The sequence below is a fragment of the Macrobrachium rosenbergii genome, chromosome 8, assembly GCF_040412425.1.
Source record: "Macrobrachium rosenbergii isolate ZJJX-2024 chromosome 8, ASM4041242v1, whole genome shotgun sequence".
NCBI lineage: Eukaryota > Metazoa > Arthropoda > Malacostraca > Decapoda > Palaemonidae > Macrobrachium > Macrobrachium rosenbergii.
The window spans coordinates 84,584,341-84,604,671 of record NC_089748.1 but is presented as its reverse complement, the minus strand read 5'-3'; the positions used below and the strand labels follow the sequence as shown (position 1 = coordinate 84,604,671).

The following is a 20,331-nucleotide window of genomic DNA, read 5'->3' as shown; positions in this document are numbered from 1 at the left end:
GATAAAGTAAAGATAAAAAAAATCAATAGAGTCAACTTTAAAACATACAAATGGTTCAAAAATGCAATTGTAAGCTAAAAAAAACTTACAGCCTAGTAATATTCAATCAATTTCCTTCATTTTGAGCACAATTGAAAGTCTCTAGCACAATATTTTGATTTTTGGTGAAGGGTTTTGAAAAACTTTTTTTTTTTTTTGGGGCAGGGTCATCTAGTTCTGCAATTCATGCATCATTTTGTGATAATATTTTCTCTGTGTTGCTTTAATCAGTTTCACAATCTGTTACATAGAAGCAAAATCATCTCCTTTAGTGGACTGTACAATACAACTAAAAAAATTAACTCATTTAGAACAAACCTTTTCATCTACAGCGATTTAAACGCCTATACAATTATATGAGTTTTTTTGGGTGCCTGTCATATATTCCAATATTTATATATGATAATTATATTTTTTTTATTTCTGATGGTTGCATACTAAACTTCAGGCAATGAGAAAAAAGGAGAAAAATGAACTCTTAATCTTGAAAACTAAAATCTTGATTTTTGTAAAATTCAATCATTTACCTTCCTCTTTGCAACAAATTGGAAGTCTTTTGAAAATATTTCGTTAAATGGGTTAATGGTCTGAAAAAACTAAGATATACTTTTTTTTTTTTACAATTTTGTCATTTATATAATTTTTCATTGGTTTTCCTTATTTGATAAATTTTCCCTTTTCATTCATTGTCGTGTTTTCTTACTCTGAATTATGCCATGCATTGGACCATATTGTGCTGTAGACTGGGCTTTTGAAGGATGTTATTTTCAAGGTTATTACAGCAGGGTCTCAGTTTATGTCCTAATATCTGTTCTAGTAATATTCAATCATTAACCTTCATTTTGTCAACAAATTGGAATTTAAGCAGATGTAATGATGTGAACCAGTAAAGATAAAAAAAATAAATAAGAGAAAATTCCTGAGCACAAACATACAGGACAAGTTTAAATATTATCATAAAGTTTTATATATTTACGCAATTTCAGTAAATAAAAAAAATAATTTCATGGTTTAGTGTTCCTGTGGTTTTGAAATACTTTTCATTACAAAGGGGGGTGAGACAGGCTTGACAAGGCTACTGGCTAGAGATACTGGGGCATGTGAGCCTGGAGAGGCAGAACCAGCAGAGGGTGCTGGAGATACTGGGGCAGGGTCATCTAGTTCTGCAATACCTGGAGATGCTGGGGCAGGTGAGCCTAGTTTTGCAGAACCTGTAGAAGGTGCTGGAGATACCAACATAAGCTTTTCTTGAGATCAAAAAAAAAAAAAGGCCCAGAAGCAAAGTCAGTCATCTCAGAAATTGCTTTGACTTTGTGGACTGGTGCTGTTTCTCGTTTTGGCAATGCAGGCAGGCAACCATTTCCAGAACAAACCTGTTTCATCTACATTGACCCAAAACGCCTACTGGTTGTAGCTTTATCATCACTTTCGACTAAAATTGTCATAAATGGACGTATAACGTTGACTACAAAAATTTCAACCTTTGGTCAACTTTGACTCGACCGAAATGGTCGAGAAAAATGCAACTGTAAGCTAAAACTCTTACATTCTAGTAATATTCAATCATTTACCTTTATTTTGCAACAAATTGGAAGTCTCTAGCACAATATTTCGATTTATGATGAATTTTTGAAAAAACTTTTTCCTTACATCCGTGCGGTAACTTCGGCGAAAATTTCAGAAATTCTTTTCGTCATTTTGTCGTAATTTTTGCACTGCTTTATATTAGCCGTCGGCTCCTTCAAGTTTTATATATGAAAATGTGCACAATTTCATGTAAAATACAAAAAATACAACCCATGGTTGGATTTTATCAGTTTGGAAATATTTTCATATAAATGTTGATAATCAAAATTTCAACCTTAAAGGTCAATTTTCTAGCATTTAACAAAAAAAAAAACACAATTGTAAGCTAAAACTCTTACTTTCTAGTAATATTCAATCATTTACCTTCATTTTGCAACAAATTGGAAGTCTCTACTGAATATTTCGATTTATGATGAATTTTACAAACAAAAACTTTTTTAATCTTCATCCACAGGCTCAGAAATTCTTTCATCATAAATAATGTTTGCATTCTTTTTATATTAGTTGTTACATAAAGTTTAATATATTTGTTTTGAAACAAAATTTCATGTAGAATACAACAGAAAATATTTTTCATGGTTGCATTCATGCGTTTTGTATGTTTTAAAATATTTTGATATAAATCAAGAAATAACTGACAAAATTTCAACCTTCAGTCAAGTCTTTAAAGAAAAGAAAATGGTAAAAAGAAAAATTATAAGCTAAAACTCTTACATTCTAGTAATATTCAATCATGTACCTTCATTTTGCAACAAACTGGAAGTCTCTAGCACAATATTTCGATTTATGGTGAATTTCTGGGAGAGAAGAAAAAACAAAAAAAAAAAAAAAAAAGTTTTTCCTTACGTCTTTGTATATAATATCGGCTGAACATCTCAGAAATTCTTTTATCACGTTGTTGTAATGTTTGCATCGTTTTACATTAGTCGTTACATAAACTTTTATATAAGAAAATGTGCGCAATTTCATGTAGAATACAACAGAAAATAATTCATGGTTGTAGCTTTTATCACTTTTGAAATATTTTCACATAAATTGACACAAAAACAAGTACATTTCAACCTGGGGAAGTCAAGTTTAATAACCGACATGGTCCAAAAGAAAATTCAATTGTAAGCTAAAACTCTTACATTCTAGTAATATTCAAACATTTACCTTTATTTTGCAATAAATTGGAAGTCTCTAGCACAATATTTCGATTTATGGTTGAATTTTTGACAAAAACATTTAAAGGGGGTAAATGGGAAGGGTAGGCCTTTCGGCCAAACATCTCGGAAATTCATTTTAGTCGGGGACATTGTCGTAATGTTTGCACCGTTTATATTAGTCGTTACATAAAGTTTTATATATGAAAATGTGCGCAATTTTATGTAGAATACAACAGAAAATAACTCATGGTTGTAGCTTTAATCAGTTTTGAAATATTTTCATATAAATTACGATAAATAGAAAAAATTCGACCTTCCGTCAGCTTTAGCTCGACCGAAATGGTCGAAAACTGCAATTGTAAGCTAAAACACTTACAGTCTAGTAATATTCAATCAATTAGCTTCATTTTTCAACAAACGGGAAGTCTCTAGCACAATATTTTGATTTATGGTGAATTTGAAAAAAAAAAAAAAAAAAAAAAAAAAAAAAAATTTTTTTACGTCCCGACGTTACGGATTCATGCATCATATTGTGATAATATTTTCTCTGTGTTGCTTTGATCGTTTTACAATTTATATACCAAAATCATCGCAATTTAGTGTACAATACAAAGAAAAAAAAAATAATCCATTAGCTTTAACCGTTTTGCTCACAGCGTGATTTGTATAAAATTATATGAAAAATTTTTTTTGCGCTGTCATATATTTCAATATTTATATATGATATTTTTTTTCATTTCTGATGGTTGCATACTAAACTTCAGGCAATGACAAAGAAAAGGAGACAAAATGAACTTTTAATCTTAAAAACTAAGCTTGCTGTGATTTTTGAAAAAAACTTTTTTCCGCGGCGGCGCTAACTCCCGAACGCCCCCGGCATACGGGAGACATTTTTGCAAATAGAGGCTCGGCGTTTAAGGGTTAAACACCTGTTCAACACAGTAATGCCCCCCCCCCATTACCTCAGCCAACACACTAGGAAATTCACTTGCTGCTTTCTTATCACCACTGGCAGCTTCCCCTTTCACCTTAAGGTTATGCAAATTAGCACAGGCAAATTAAACAGCATGAACCAACCTTTACTAGGCCCAATCTCTTCATTTTCACTCCCTTCCCCCTTCCTCTTTTCAAGGTTTCAAACAAACTTTTAGCCTTCTCCTGAATCAACATTAAGCTAACTGGGATACGCCGTTGATGCTTGTCTTCCAGCCAAAGCACAAATAATCATTCCATCTCAATAATGAGACCACTATGCTGCTTCATAATCACAGTTGATTTCAGAGGAGCAGATCCTTTCACATGTACAAGTATGTGCTTTTTACCTTTGACGATCATAGACACATTTGTACGACAGAACCCCAGCATACGGCCAATGGTAGACAGTGTTTCGCCCTTTTCAGATCGTTTTATTATGTCAGCTTTTAGTTCCATGGAGATGGCTTTTCTTTTCTTTGTAGCACACCAGAAGAGTCTGCCTTATGCTTGGGAGCCGCAAAAAAAAAAAAAAAAAAAAAAAAAAAAAAAACGCACACACACACAAATGAGAGAGCAAATGAAACACAATTCAAGATGACATACAACGGGTCCCTGGTAATCGCGGGGGTTAGGGACTGCAACCACCTGTGTTAAGCAAAAATTCATGATATATTGGAACACCCCTTAAAAACGCTTATAACTGCCTGCTTTAATAGTTTAACACACTAAAGACCCCCTAAAAATGATTACAACTGCCTATTTTAATAATTCAAACACCAAATATACCTTAAACTATCATCCTATAACCCTTTAATATAATTACCCTCAAAAATATATCGTTCCCAGCTATGTGTGAAGTTACCTAAAAGAGAGACTACACATCAAAAATATTTAATGCACTAGTGACAGTACATACACAAAGATAAATAAAGGTTAATTCACAAAACTAGGTTATAAGAATATACAGTATCAGTAAACTTTAAACTAAAATCAACTACAAAAACAGAGGGAACACTCCCTCATGAAGCATCAGAGTTACAAGCCAATCAGCAACTAGCAAAGCTGATATCTTGCTGTGTGATTGGTTGCTGCTATCTCTTCCACTATCTATCTATCCATCCATCTCACATTCTACTAGAATTCTTTTGGTAAAGAGAGAGAGAGAGAGAGAGAGAGAGAGAGAGAGAGAGAGAGAGAGAGAGAGAGAGAGAGAGAGAGAGAGAGAGAGAGAGCTGAACCGAGTTAAAAAATGTATATCTATCAACCACTCTCCCTTTCTATCTATCCATCCATCCATCCCTTACATTTTATGTATCCCTTGGCATAAAGAGAGAGAGAGAGAGAGAGAATTTTGCCCAGGTGCTCCCCATTCACAATCAATATGTCAAGATGATTGACAGGCCTTCACCCCTCCCCCTAAAGTCGGAGACAGAAAAAGATCAGGGAAAATAAAATATTAAGCTAAAATCTTACTTAATTTATTATATTTTCCTTAATGAATTGATATTTTGCTGTGTTTACATTAATATTATTTAAAAATTAGTGAATCATTTATTTATTATACAAAACAAATAAACGTATGTTACATATGCATAAAAATTCTCTCTTATTAGTAAGAGAGAGAAATACAACTCACACACCAGTGACAGTACATACCAAAGTGTCACTACTTCCAACTCCTTAAACCAATAAAATGTCATCATGGTGAAAGAGAGAGAAGGGGTGAACATCTTTTTTTTTATACAGTACATATTACGATGATAGATGCTACCGAGGGATTTTCCTTTAACATCTGATTGATATTTTGCTGTTTTTGCAATAATATTAATATCTGAAAATTAGTAAATCAATTATCTATCACACAAAAAAAAAAAAGATACGTTACACAAGCATAAAAATTCTCTCTCCTATCTCAGTAAGAGAAAAACAATAATACAACTTGTATACCTACTGACAGTACATAAAAAGAATCGAGCTACAAGCTTTGTGAATGGCTACTTCAAACTCCTTCAACCAATAGCGTGTCATCATGGAGAGAGAGAGAGAGAGAGAGAGAGAGAGAGAGAGAGAGAGAGAGAGAGAGAGAGAGAGAGAGAGAGAGAGAGAGAGAGAGAGAGAGAGAGGGGGTTGAACATTTTTTTTTTTTTATACAGTACATATTATGTTGATAATAGATCAATACTGAGGGATTTTACTTTGAATGATATTTGGCTGTGTTTACAATAATATTATTTGAAAATTAGAAAATCATTTTATCATAAAAAATATATTTAGTCATGAAAATAAAATGAAAATACAGTAATTAGTGAATACTACTCCGCGAAAAAATTCGTTAATGAGTGAATTTTTAGCAATATATTTGGAGACAAGTTCCACAGAAAAACCTGTGACTGCTGATCCGCAATCTGGAGGGAACCCACTGTATGGCGAGCGAGTGACAGACGCAGTCTTCCCCATATTTCGCTGCAAGATGACGTTATTCGTCCGTTCCACATGCAAAATTTGAATGTCCAAACAATAGAACAAGAATTTTTTGAAGCATTTATCGGAGATTGTGAGATGTAACCACAAAATGATGTAGGTCGAGTGTGGTGAAAACAGGGATCCTACTGTATTTGATAGTTATAACTGATCTGTTTTATTACAGTCACTGATTTATCAATTTGCCTCATCACGGAAACTGTTTGAAAACCTTACCTTGCATTTACATCTTGGGTATCTACAGCATTTCTCAGTGACTAAAAGTACAAAGCAAAATCATTTGAAGAATACTACTTGAAAGTAATTGATTATTTTCTATGTAATCATAATTAATGATTTTTCATTTCATCTCTTAACCCATTAGCGCCCATGGTCCCACAAACATAATGAGCATTATTTAACACACTTCTGTATTTTTCTGCAATTTCTTGATTTGATTACAAAGATTAAAGTGTCTTTTAACTACTACTACTACTTGTTGTTGGATGTTGGCAACACTGTTTTCCCCATTTTCAGTATAGTGATAATAACTTCAAGTGAAGGATGGACTCAATTTCAGCAATCTTCTAATCATCATTTTTTAGGTATGTGTCATTCTATTAAAATTATATTTACATATGTGGTAGATAAATGTTCTAAGTTCTCCATGAAATAAGATATATCTTCTGAAGGCATTTATATTCAGCAATAGCATGCTCCAAAGTCTGGTACTTAAAAAAGGACCTTGGTCACATGGACTACATTTTTTGTTTTCTATGATAACTGAATAAGAGAAAACTTACTTGGTTAGGGGAGCTTGTTTATCATGAAATATATATGTATAGAGAATTATGCATGTTCTTTGAATTATACTTTATATTCCCTCTTTAATTTTTTTTCCATTTCCAGATATTCCACCATGTCCTTCAGTCATCCAGTAAAATCCCTCTACAGTATTCAGTTTGTGATGCAATAAATTATGCAGAAGAACATGAGTCTAATGATGATGGAAACTTCATTGATATGGTTGAAATCCCACCACCAGTAAATGAACTAACTGATGAAGATGATTTTGATGATGAAATTTTAGATGATGAAGAAAGAGATGAAAGCTTCATCTTGCAAGATGTGCCAGGATCTGTTGAACTTCATCGGTATGATAATGAAGAGCCAACCCAACCTCAATGCAAAAGAAAGAAGAGTCCTGATGTATCTTGGGGAAAAGTGGAGTCCAATTTTTCTAAATTTGTTTCACCAATTACTCATGGAGCTGATGAAAGAAGGAAGTCAATGAAAGATGAATTACTTGGAAAAACCCCAGTTGATATTTTTGAGCTCTTCCTTGATGATGAGTTACTAAATGAAATATGTAAAGAATCTGTTACATATTCCTCACAAAAAAATGTACATGATTTTAGTTTGTCAACAAACTGTTTGAGGAATTTTTTTGGTATCCTATTTTTCTCAGGGTACCACAAACTACCTAGTGAACGAAATTACTGGAGTTTGGATGAAGATCTGGATACTCAAATTATTCGTAAAACAATGCCAAGAAACAGATTTCTAAGTATCAAAAGGTATCTACATTTTGTAGACAATGAAAATGCAGATAATTGCAAAGATGATAAAGGTTTTAAAATTAGGCCTCTAGCTGATGCTTTGAATCAGAAGTTCAAGCAGTTTGGAATATTTTCTAAGGAACTGTCTATTGATGAACAAATTGTACGATATTATGGAAGAAGCTCATTGAAGCAATTTATAAGAGGAAAGCCTATACGATTTGGGTTCAGGCAATGGATGCTATGTTGTGGAACTAGTGGATATTGTTATCAAATGGATCTATATCAAGGAAAACAAAAGAATTCTACTACCGTTGCTATGAAAAGTGACAGCCTCGGGTCAAAAGTGGTACTATCTATGGTCAGTCACCTTGAGGACCCAGAAGATCATGAAATTTATGTTGATAATTTTTTCTCAAGCTATGGCCTTTTTGCACAGATGAAATCCCTAAAAATCAGAATCACAGGAACAGTTTGTTCAAACAGAACATCTAAATGTCCCCTTGAGGCTGATAAATCTCTAAAAAAGAAAGATCGCGGATCCTATGACTACAGATTTGAAAGAAATGAAGAACTTTTTTTCCTGAAATGGCATGATAACAGCATTTTTACTATTGGAAGTAACCACCAATCTGTCAATCCTATCGGAAATGCAAAAAGATGGTCAAGCAAGATTGGTAAGGAAATTTTTGTTTTGCAGCCATTTCTCATATCCCAGTATAACAAATACATGGGAGGAGTTGACCATTTAGATTGGCTTATCCAAAAGTATCGTATTTCCATCAGATCCAAGAAATGGTATTTTAGTTTATTTACAAGTTTTCTTGATACTGTGATGGTTAATTCATGGATAATATACTGTCTTGTAAATGGAAATACTATGGATTTACTTGATTTTAGGAGGTCAGTGACAAGAGCTTATCTGCAGCTATCCTCAGATTCTGATCCAAAACACTGTGGACGCCCCAAAGTAATTTCTTCTAAAGTATTACACACATCAGATTTTCTACAGATGGACATATTCTGGATCGGACAGAGGAGGAAAACAAAGAAAATGTGCACTATGTAAGAAAAAGTTTCAAAGCAATGTGTGAAATGTGATGTTGGCCTTCATATTGAGAGTGTTTTAAAAAGTGGCATACAAAGTGATATTGTGTTGCATTTCATCAATAAAACAATGCATTTTTCCCTTTACAATTTTGTAATAGCTCTGTAATTCTTTTGGATAAAGAAACAGTTAAAATTCAGCCACTTTTTCATTATCCTTAGAAGTGAATACCCTCCTCCAAAAATGACATTTTCTTGAATATTGGTCGTGCAGGTGCCCATGGTTCTAAAAATAGGACCAACATTATAATACATATATTTTGTAAAATACTGCAATAGAAATTTTAAAATACATTTAGAATCACATATTGATGTAAAAAGAACATTTTTATCATATAAAACTTAAAAAAAAAAATTTGGGCTATAACGGGTTAACGTCATGGAAGCTTTAATTGCATGAATTGTGTTTACATCTACAAATGGCATTCATCGATGACTTGACCATTTAGCTCTTTTTTTTTTTTTTTTGTTATTAGTTGAATGTAGTATGATTATTATTTCTCACAGAATAGTACACAAGAGAATATTTTGTCACTGTGGACATTATTTTTCAGTTCATCTCATAATGCTGTTTTATAGCATGTCCATTGTTACTGTTCATTTCATAATCTCTGTCGACAAAAATGTTGTTTTATATTTTTACACTTAAAAGTTTTAAATTATTATATTAATGGCTATTAACTTGTAATAAAATAATCATGTACATTGCAAATGAGGTAAAAACATTGGATAACATGCAAAGAAACCCACCTATGTGCAGTATGCACACATACCTTCCCATCTTCCTTGTCATTTATAATTTTTGATTTCTTGTTTTGTCATGTTCACTGCATATTTTCAGTTGACTCTTGATGAGTACAGTCTGGCCTCATTAAAAGCAGCACCCTTGGGACCAGGCCACTGCCGGACCATAGAAAATCCCAGATGATAAAAAGCAACCCTAACTAACCCCCTATGTAAACAAAGTCTTGTCAGCTCATTTCACATATACACAGTGCTATTATCAAAAGTAAAACAAAGCTTATAAATAATCAATGTCATTCAAAAGGTTTAGGTCTTAGGAAAATCTCCAGAAATGCTACCACCTTCACTACGTTGGAGTTTAAGCCTCTTTATAGGTGCACTGCAGACTCCTCGTGACTTCAGGACCGTTTTTTTGGACAGCCATGTGTGTGTGGTTCTGCCACTTATATAAATTCATCATGCTTTCACCCTGGGCGTGTGTTAATTAATATCAACATCGACAGTTTATTTTTAGGTGGTTTATTATTATGTGCATAATATTAAGGTTTATTTTGTAAAATTTAGGATTAAGGCGCTTCCCCCTTTCATTTTCTCCTACTCAAGTTTTCAGGGCTTTCCTAGGAATAGGTTGTTTTCCTTCCTCCTCCCATTTACTGTCTCTCGATCTATCATGTGAAAGTTTATTTTAGGTGAAGGTTTTATTTGTACACCCTTATTCAGCTCTTTTTGTGAGGTTTCATTCAAGTTATTAATATTTTTTTGTAATAAATAATTAAGATTGCATAACATTTTTCGTTATCCTCTTTGAGTGTTTTTCTGTGTTTTTGCTCTGTTGGTGATCTTGCCCCTTGGCTTTAAATAATCCTTTGTGGTACTGATCTTAAAAATGAAAGAGCCTGCTCTTGTTTTTTATGTAAATTGTCAAAGCTGAGTTTAAAAATGTAGCTTATTTACAAACGCAGTACATCAAATGAAGTAAAGGTGTGACTTCTCCAGTATTGGATGTTGCTTTTGCCTCTTCCAAAACATTCTGTGGCCTGCACATTATTTGTTTCTAATACCACAGCTACAACCGTAATTTAGGGGCATAATTTCTTAAAACTTTCCTCTCCATTGCATGAAGGATGAATAAAGATTTTATTTTTATTTATGCTGTAACACAACCCTTAATAAATGTGTTAGATATGGTACCTGGCATTGGCAAACAGCTGTTTCTTGAGTTGATTGTTTATGTCAGTACTTGTTATTTATGCCAGTGTCTTACAAACAGTAATAAGGGTTGTTGATTATAGAAACAGTAATGAACTCTTAGACAAGAGACAAGGTTGGTAAGTCTGATTTACTGTATGGAGATTTGCATTTGACCTAAAGAACTTTTGCTTCTAGACCTATTTGATTAGTTAAAAGCTAACTCAGATATGATATATATTATCACTGGTGTCTACCATAACTGATAAGCATAGAAAGCCTACCCTAGTGTAATCTACTGAAAAGACATCTTGCACTATATATAAACGATGTATATGATGAAATCATGTTTTTGGACAAAATGCTAATAATTGCATATATATATTTAACATTTTGTCCAAAAACATGATTTCACTGTATACAATGTGCGAGATGTATTTTCAGTAGATACACTAGGTTAGGCTTTCTATGCCTATCAGTTATGGTAGATACCAATGATAATACATATCATATCTGAGTTAGCTTTTAACTAATCAAATAGGCCTAGAAGCAAAAGTTCATTAGGTCAAATGTGAACCCTCATACACTCAATCAGGCTTACCAACCTTGTCTCTTGTCTAAGAATTCATTATTATTTCTATAACTAACAAACATTATTATTGCTTTGCTGGCAGAAATATATATATATATATATATATATATATTATATAATATACACACACACAATATATATATATATATGTATATATATATATATATATATATATATATATATATATATATATATATATATATATATATATATACATACACACACACACACACAGGGACCCCACTACAGTAAACCCCCCATATTAGAGTTTTCACGATTCGCGGACTCATGTATTCGCGGATTTCTCTATGGAACATATCTACCCATTATTCGCCGAAAATTTGCCCTATCCGTGGTATTTTTCACTGAGAAATATTTACTAATTACTGTATTTTCATATAATTTTCATGACTAAATGCACTTTTTGTGATCAAACTATTAAAATTCTCAGGTATAGGCATTTTTGGAGGGTTTTTCTTGTGTTTAAACTATCAAAATAGACAACTCTAAGTGTTTTTAGCGGGGTTTTAAGTATTTGCGGATTTTAGCTATTTGCAATGGGGTGCAGTGTGCATCACCTACGAATACGGGGGGTTTACTGTATATCGCAGTTCAGCATTCATGGCCTTAGTTAACCCTTTAACACTGACTAGACGTATTTTACGTCGACAAAAATTGTCTGCCGGGTACCGAGTGGACGTAAAATACGTTGACAACAAAAAGGTTTTTTAAATATTCGCGGAAAAATACTTATAGGCCTTGTTTGCGAAAAATTTTAAATCGCGCATTGAGGGATGCTGGGAGTTCAAGGATCACGCTGCTGTTTTGTTTACAAGCATGACCCAGCTGTGCATGCGTGAATTTATTTCTTCTCCCAAAAGAAAGCATCAGCTAACTCTGCTGAAAATCTCAGAAATTTTTTAGTCACTTTGTCGTAATTTTTTCACAGTTTTCTATTAGCCGTTACTTAGGTTTTATATATGAAAATGTGTGCAATTTCATGTAGAATACAACAATAAATAACTCATGGTTGTAGCTTTTATCAATTTTGACATATTTTCATATAAATCACGATAAGTGCCAAAATTTCAACCTTCGGTCAAATTTGACTCGAGCGAAATGGTCAAAAAGTGCAATTGTAAGCTAAAACTCTTACAGTCTAGTAATATTCAAGCATTTACCTTCATTTCACAACAAACGAGAAGTATCTAGCACAATATTTCGATTTATAGTGAATTTTTGAAAAAAACTTTTTCCTTATGTCCGCTCGCTCTAACTCTGCTGAAAATCTCAGAAATTCTTTAGTTACTTTGTCAGAATTTTTGCACAGTTTTCTATTAGCTGTTACATAAATTCTTATATACAAAAATGTGCACAATTTCATGTAGAATACAACAAAAAATAACTCATGGTTGTAGCTTTTATCAGTTTTGACATATATTCATATATAAATCACGATGTGCCAAAATTTCAACCTTCAGTCAACTTTGACTTGACTAAAATGGTCGAAAAATGCAATTGTAAGCTAAAACTCTTACATTCTAGTAATAATCAATCATTTACCTTCATTTTGCAACAAACGAGAAGTCTCTAGCACAATATTTCGATTTATGGTGAATTTTTTAAAAAATTTTCTCCTTACGTCCGCCCTAACTCTGCTGAAAATCTCAGAAATTCTTTAGTCACTTTGTTGCAATTTTTGCACCGTTTTCTATTAGCCATTACATAAACTTTTATATACAAAAATGTGCACAATTTCATGTAGAATACTACAAAAAATAACTCATGGTTGTAGCTTTTATCAGTTTTGACATATTTTCATATAAATCACGATAAGTGCCAAATTTTCAACCTTCAGTCAACTTTGACTCGACCGAAATAGTCGAAAAATGCAATTGTAAGCTAAAACTCTTACAATCTAGTAATATTCAATCATTTACCTTCATTTTGCAACAAACGAGAAGTCTCTAGCACAATATTTTGATTTATGGTGAATTTTTGAAAAAACTTTTCCTCACGCTCGCGTCGCTAACTCTGCCGAGTTCACAGATCACGCTGTTGTTTTGTTTACAAGCGTGATCCAGCTGCGCATGCGTGAATTTCTTTCTTCTACCAAAAGAAAGCATCAGCTAACTCTGCTGAAAATCCCAAAAATTCTTTAGTCACTTTGTCGTAGTTTTTGCACCGTTTTCTATTAGTCGTTACATAAATTCTTATATATGAAAATGTGCGCAATTTCATGTAGAATACAACAAAAAATAACTCATGGTTGTAGCTTTTATCAGTTTTGACATATATTCATATAAATCAGGATAAGTGCCAACATTTCAACCTTCAGTCAACTTTGACTTGACCGAAATGGTCGAAAAATGCAATTGTAAGCTAAAACTCTTACATTCTAGTAATAATCAATCATTTACCTTCATTTTGCAACAAACGAGAAGTCTCTAGCACAATATTTTGATTTATGGTGAATTTTTGAAAAAATTTTCTCCTTACGTCCGCCCTAACTGCTGACAATCTTAGAAATTCTTTAGTCACTTTGTTGCAATTTTTGCACCGTTTTCTATTAGCCATTACATAAACTTTTATATATGAAAATGTGCACAAATTCATGTAGAATACTACAAAAAATAACTCATGGTTGTAGCTTTTATGAGTTTTGACATATTTTCATATAAATCACGATAAGTGCCAAATTTTCAACCTTCAGTCAACTTTGACTCGAAAAAATGCAATTGTAAGCTAAAACTCTTACATTCTAGTAATATTCAATCATTTACCTTCATTTTGCAACAAACGAGAAGTCTCTAGCACAATATTTTGATTTATGGTGAATTTTTACTCTGCTGAGTTCACAGATCACGCTGTTGTTTTGTTTACAAGCGTGATCCAGCTGCGCATGGATGAATTTCTTTCTTCTACCAAAAGAAAGCATCAGCTAACTGCTGAAAATCTCAGAAATTCTTTAGTCACTTTGTCGTAGTTTTTGCACCGTTTTCTATTAGCCGTTACATAAATTCTTATATATGAAAATGTGTGCAATTTCATGTAAAATACAATAAAAAATAACTCATGATTGTAGCTTTTATCACTTTGAAATATTTTCATATAAATCATAAGTGCCAAAATTTCAACCTTCGGTCAACTTTGGCTCGACCGAAATGGTAGAAAACTGCAATTGTAAGCTAAAACTCTACATTCTAGTAATATTCAATCATTTACCTTCATTTTGCAACAAACGGGAAGTCTCTAGCACAATATTTCGACATAAATTAATTCATGCATCATTTTGTGATAATATTTTCTCTGTGTTTCTTTGATCGTTTTACAAATTGTTATATACCAAAATCATTGCAATTTAGAGTTAGCTTTAGCTGTTACTCACAGAATTTGTATACAATTATATGAAAAAATTTTTTTTGCGGCCATATATTCCAATATTTATATATGATAATTATATTTTTTTTCATTTCTGATGGTTGCATACTAACTGATCATGGACCCTAGAACTTAACACTATATGAAAATGGCGTAACAAGGTGGCGGCGCCCGAACTGGTTTTTTTATTGTGAGCGAGCAGCTAAAGTACAGCACCATCCTGTACACACTTTTGTCCCCTTATGTTACTGGCAAAAGGTTCGAAAATCCATGCAAAACAAAGGGAAATTTCGCCTTAGCGAGTTCTCACTGCTACATCATAAGACTCGTCATAAAAAAGGAGGCAAGCGGCAACCAGTGGAGGTGCGTGGGTGGAAAGGCGTGGGTGGATGTAAGTGTTCTTTAACTCACGGCGTGCTAGACCAATCAAAACCTCTCTTTAACCCGCTCACACGGATTCTGATTTATCCGCACGGCTGGGAGCATCACATTGTTTTTTCTCCGCCTTCCCATCTGTGTGTTTGTTTTTGATAAAAACGTGTGTAATAACAGTGATTGACAGTATTTTTTCATCATGGCAGATAGCCAAGATATCAGTGAGCGTAGTGATGTGCATATCAGCAATGCTGATAGTGATTGTGAAGTACTAGATGAGCTTAATGATGCTCCACGTGAGGGTGGTAGTGGTTGTGGCGAAAAGCGTAAACGGGGCCAGAAAATTGGAAACAATCCATTGTAAGAAAATGCGTAATGAAGGAAAAGCGTATTACAGTGATGTGGCTAAAAGCAAATAGAAGAACGTAAAATTGGCCCCCATGTCGTGATTCCCGATAAAGTTACAATGCCAGTGATAGAGGCTCTATTTAAAGAGTTTTGGGACATTACGATGGCCAAACGGCATATTTACAGAAACTCATGGCGCCTATGCCAGTGAAACGTCGTAGGAAACCAGACTAAACCAAACGTTCATGTACCGTTGTGTACACTGTAATGTATGGTTCTACTGATTTAAGGCAGGGTTTTTGTCAATTTTGGCATTGGCAAAAAGGGCTAGTGTTGCTTTAAGCAAAGTAACAATGGGGAAAACTACAGTGCCTGACCAACGAGGGGTCGAAAACCCACGGCTTCAAAAATTCGAGCTTGTGCGCAAGCATATCCAGATGTTGCCAGCAATGTCCTCTCATTATTCTCGTCGACTTCTAAACGTCTGTATCTGGATTCGAATCTTTCGACAGTGAAATTATACGACTTGTATTGTGCATTTATGAACAGTGACCATCCAAATGTTGAAAAAGTGTCGTTTAATTACTATTCTACAGTGTTTAGAAAAGTATAACATTGCATTTGCAGCTCCTGTTGTTGATGCAACATTTGTGATAAACTGAATTCTAGAATCACTAATTTAAGCAGCTAGGTGCGCCACCAGAGGTTGTGGAGGCCATTGATCGTGACCTTAAAGCACATGTTGACCTTGCTGAAACAGGTCGGAAGCTGCTTGATGATTTTAATGATGACAATGAGGACATCATGGCTCTTTTTGCTTCGACTTACAGCAAACTCTTCCTACTCTAAGCTCAGCACTAATGTATATTATAAACGAAAAGTTGTGGACCTATAACTTTTGCATTCATAATCTACAGACGCAGCAGGTCGTCTATGTACATTTGGGATGAAGTCACTGCCAAACGAGGGTCTAGTGAAATTATGAGCTGCCTTAATCAACATTGACCATCATCATAAGGAGAACCACACTAAATTGATACTCTTTTCTGACAATTGTGGAGGTCAAAATAAAATATAAATGTAATTCTAGGAACTTCTGCACATGAAAAAATTGTCAGGATTGAACACTTTTTTAGTGCCAGGTCATTCATACATGCCCTGTGATAGGCATTTTGGTAACATAGAGAGAAGACTGAAAAGGAGACTACTATACCTGGCAAGCCTGATTACATTGAGCTTATCAAGGGTGCTATCAAAAAGGGCTTTGACGTCGTTGATGTGCAACAGAAAGACATTTTTGAACTGGAAGCTCTTCAGTCGCACATAACAAAAACCGTAAGTCTAAGACAGCATCATTGCAGAGTGCCAGAGTTATTGTCTATGATGCCAGCTTTGCAGAGGATTTGCACTTAAAGTCAGTTACAATGTAAATGACACAGCTGATGAGCATCGTGTTCGGCTCATGAAAGGGAGAGCCAAATTAGTGCTGTTCCCTTAACTCGCAAGTATCATAGCCCTATTCCTCTTGCACCAAAGAAGACCAAGGATTTGAGAGACCTAATCCCATACATAGCTCCTTTGGTTGCCCAGGCATATCTCAGATCTGTGGTCGACAGTCAAGCAAGTGCCAAATGATGATGATGACCTTCCTGACGGAGATGTGAACTCCTTTGAAAGAATGAAACAACTAATAATAAAAACCATAGCCTTTAACCTGAGAACTTTGGGAGCGGATTTTAGTCAGAGACTGGTAAGTACAGCCATACTTTATAATGATAATACTAATGATACTAATAATATTAATGAACAATGACAATCATAATGAAAATGTTTATCTTGATTGTTGTCATCATTATTATGATTATTATTATTATCATTATTGTTATTATTATTACTATTATTATTGCTAACATTATTATTATTATTCTTATTATCATTACTATGATTATTATAACAATAATAAAAATTATTCAATACAGCTGTTTATTCATTAGTAATAAGCAGAGTATTTTTCCCGTTTATAAAATTTTTGACAAAGTCAGGCGCTTAATTTTTTTCTCTTATTATTAATAGTTTTTTCTTATTACTCTATCTTTAATGATTATACAGCATTACTATTATTGAATAATTTATACCTGGTTTAACATTGTTGCTGTAGTTATTACTCTGTTATTAATTCTGTAATGTAGTCTGTTTTTGGCAACGGTAATTGTTTTTGTTTTATAATATTTTCATGGAAATTTTTCAGACTAAGCATTATTAGATAAATATTTTAGGTTGTTTTCACAAAAACATGCTTTAATTGCCGTATGAAAACATTTTCATTGTGTTCATTAACACTTTACAATCTTACATTACCTCACTTTTTGTACGCTAAATGACAAAACATACTATAATGATTTTTGCATATGTAATAGGCAAATAAATTTCCTTTAAAATGAGGTATGATTCATAGAAATCGTTTGGCTGGTTTTTCTTTTATAAGCGTTTTCATAGTTGGCAAACTTTAAATGCGTTTTTATCATTTTTAAAAAGCTTGGCACTTATTACACTGCGCCACTCATATAGTGTCGAACAATACCGAGTGATGTTCTGTAACCTGGGCCAAAGTGTTTCAGACAAAGATGCTTTTGTTGAGGCCAATGAAAAGTGTGAGGAAATATGATCAGCGATTCTGCACGCAACCATCTAAGATACAAATAGGGGACAGAATCTATCTGAAAAGGCTGCAACTGAGAAAAATAAACTCAAGTCCGCCTACTTAGGACTGTATCGTGTGAAAGAAATTAAAAACGACACCCTGGTTATCCAACATATTAAAACTGGTGTCCAAGGCGAGTACCACCTATCACACATGCATCCTGTCAAAGAATATGTCTTGATGTGGCACCTGAATAAGCAAAGCCAGTACCCCCTTTCCCAGGACTGCCTGGCTATCTTGGAGAGGAGAGTGAAAATGATATGCAAGCATATCTGAGGATCATTAATAGTGTACCCAATGTGCATACATACGAAGGTTACAAATACTGGTGTCATGTGCTGTTGTGAAAAGAAAACATCATAAATGTGTCTATGTACTTGCATTCCATGATCTTTTATTTCATTTTTTGTAGTTGATTTTATTCATGTCTATTTGATATCATTTATTCTTTTTATTCAGTTTCTGTGATTTTTACAAAATTATTTTGTCTTGACTGACAGTAATCTGGGTTTTTTCCCCTTGTTTTGATTATTTGAAATGCAGGTTATTTCAATCCAAATTTTAAGAAAGTTGTGTGTGTTAATGTGTGGAGCTAAAAATTATTATTCCATTGATCCTATATATTTTTTTTTTTTTCATTACATAAAAAAATACATACATAAACAAATCAAATCATAGCAGTGTGATGCATGGAATTCATAAAACTGTAAATTTCCAATTGTAACCATGCAATTTGACCCTGGCTTGCTGAATTTTAGTTTTGTTTCTGCATGAATTATTGGTAACATATGTTGGGAGGTAAGGCAGTGCACAAATAGCATAGAAACTAAATGAATAAAGGAAAAAAAAAATTGTGTTGCGAGTCCTGCGAGACGCAGAACTTTGAGGGGGGAGTGGTGAACTGATTATATAGAAATTCATGTGTGAGACATAACAGAAAATCTGCTAGTTGTTTGTTCGTCTTTGTGATCAGAGCATAATGAACAGATAGATACTGCTGAGTTGTTGTACGCCTTACAATTGTTCAGGTTTGGTGTGGGTAATTCAAATGAGTGCCATACATCAAAGACCCTTATTGGTCCTTTTCGATTATAGGAGACCAATCAACTGAGGTCTGTGATCTAAGCGAGTTCAGTTTGAAAAGTTAAACATCAGTAAGGGTTAAGTGGTCGACGGGCTAAGAAGCACGTCCAAAAGACAGCCATGGCGAGTGCCATCTCAGAGTACCTTCCGACTATAATTACATAAATTAAGTAGCATAATATTAGCAACAGGGCCCAGTGTAACTATTAAGGAAAATACACGTTAACTGTATCTTACGTGTTTTATTTGTACTGGTAGAACCTATAGATGACCGAAAATCGTCATATATATATATATATATATATATATATATATATATATATATATATATATATATATATATTTATCAGTTTATCTTTATCTGGGTAACTGCACAACAACCACTCCGCACAGGTAAGTAGTTCAACCCCGACCCAGAGTGACCATTCTAGCACAGAATTCAAGCTGTTAACACGGCATCTGCTCATCCCTCTCACCTTCAATTTGCTGCTGCAAACCCGATGACTATTATTCATTTGGTGAAATTATGTGACAATGAAAATGAATTGCATTTGTTTCTGATGAAAAGTGGCCTTTTAGGTGATTTTAGTGGTCTGTGTGAACAGTGTAAGGAAGGAACAGTTATTGTTACAATCCCCACCACCACCCTGGTAACCCCTGTGGTTAGCGCACCTGCCAGGAATCAGTCAAAAAGTGGATAAGGCACGTAGCACCGTTCCGCTGTGCCGAAACTGAGAGCAGAAATGTGAAAAATGACCACTAACAATCAGAGGGTCCAGTTTTTGTCTGTCCGCCATATTTGTTGTGTGTCGTTCTGCCAGTTTTCTTGTTAGAGCTTACCACCATCTAGTGTAGTATCTGACTAGATAACTGGCCGAACATAGGGTTGCCGGGTTAACCATACCCGCTCCATATTATATATATATATATATATATATATATATATATATATATATATATATATATATATATATATATACATACATACAGGTTGACCATCACTAATTGGCAATCAGTAGTCCAGAACAATCAGTAATCCACAAA

The 20,331-nt window shown here is 33.8% G+C and overlaps 2 protein-coding genes across 2 annotated transcripts in view; one reads left to right on the top strand and one right to left on the bottom strand.

Annotated features, from left to right (window-relative positions):
• The window catches only part of Mcm7 (minichromosome maintenance 7), a 224,013-nt gene that overhangs the window by 100,524 nt on the left and 103,158 nt on the right, over nt 1-20,331 (bottom strand). The gene's annotated exons all lie outside the window — the stretch shown is intronic.
• Nucleotides 6,682-8,869, top strand: LOC136841014 (piggyBac transposable element-derived protein 3-like). The gene is made up of 2 exons (XM_067108053.1): nt 6,682-6,814; nt 7,119-8,869. The coding sequence occupies exon 2, from the start codon at nt 7,233-7,235 to the stop codon at nt 8,835-8,837; it is 1,605 nt and encodes a 534-aa protein (XP_066964154.1). The 5' UTR covers nt 6,682-6,814; nt 7,119-7,232; the 3' UTR covers nt 8,838-8,869.

What these genes read in the sequence shown, in the direction of transcription:
- LOC136841014 (XM_067108053.1), top strand. Translation starts at nt 7,233, where the DNA reads ATGGTTGAAATCCCACCACCAGTAAATGAACTAACTGATGAAGATGAT.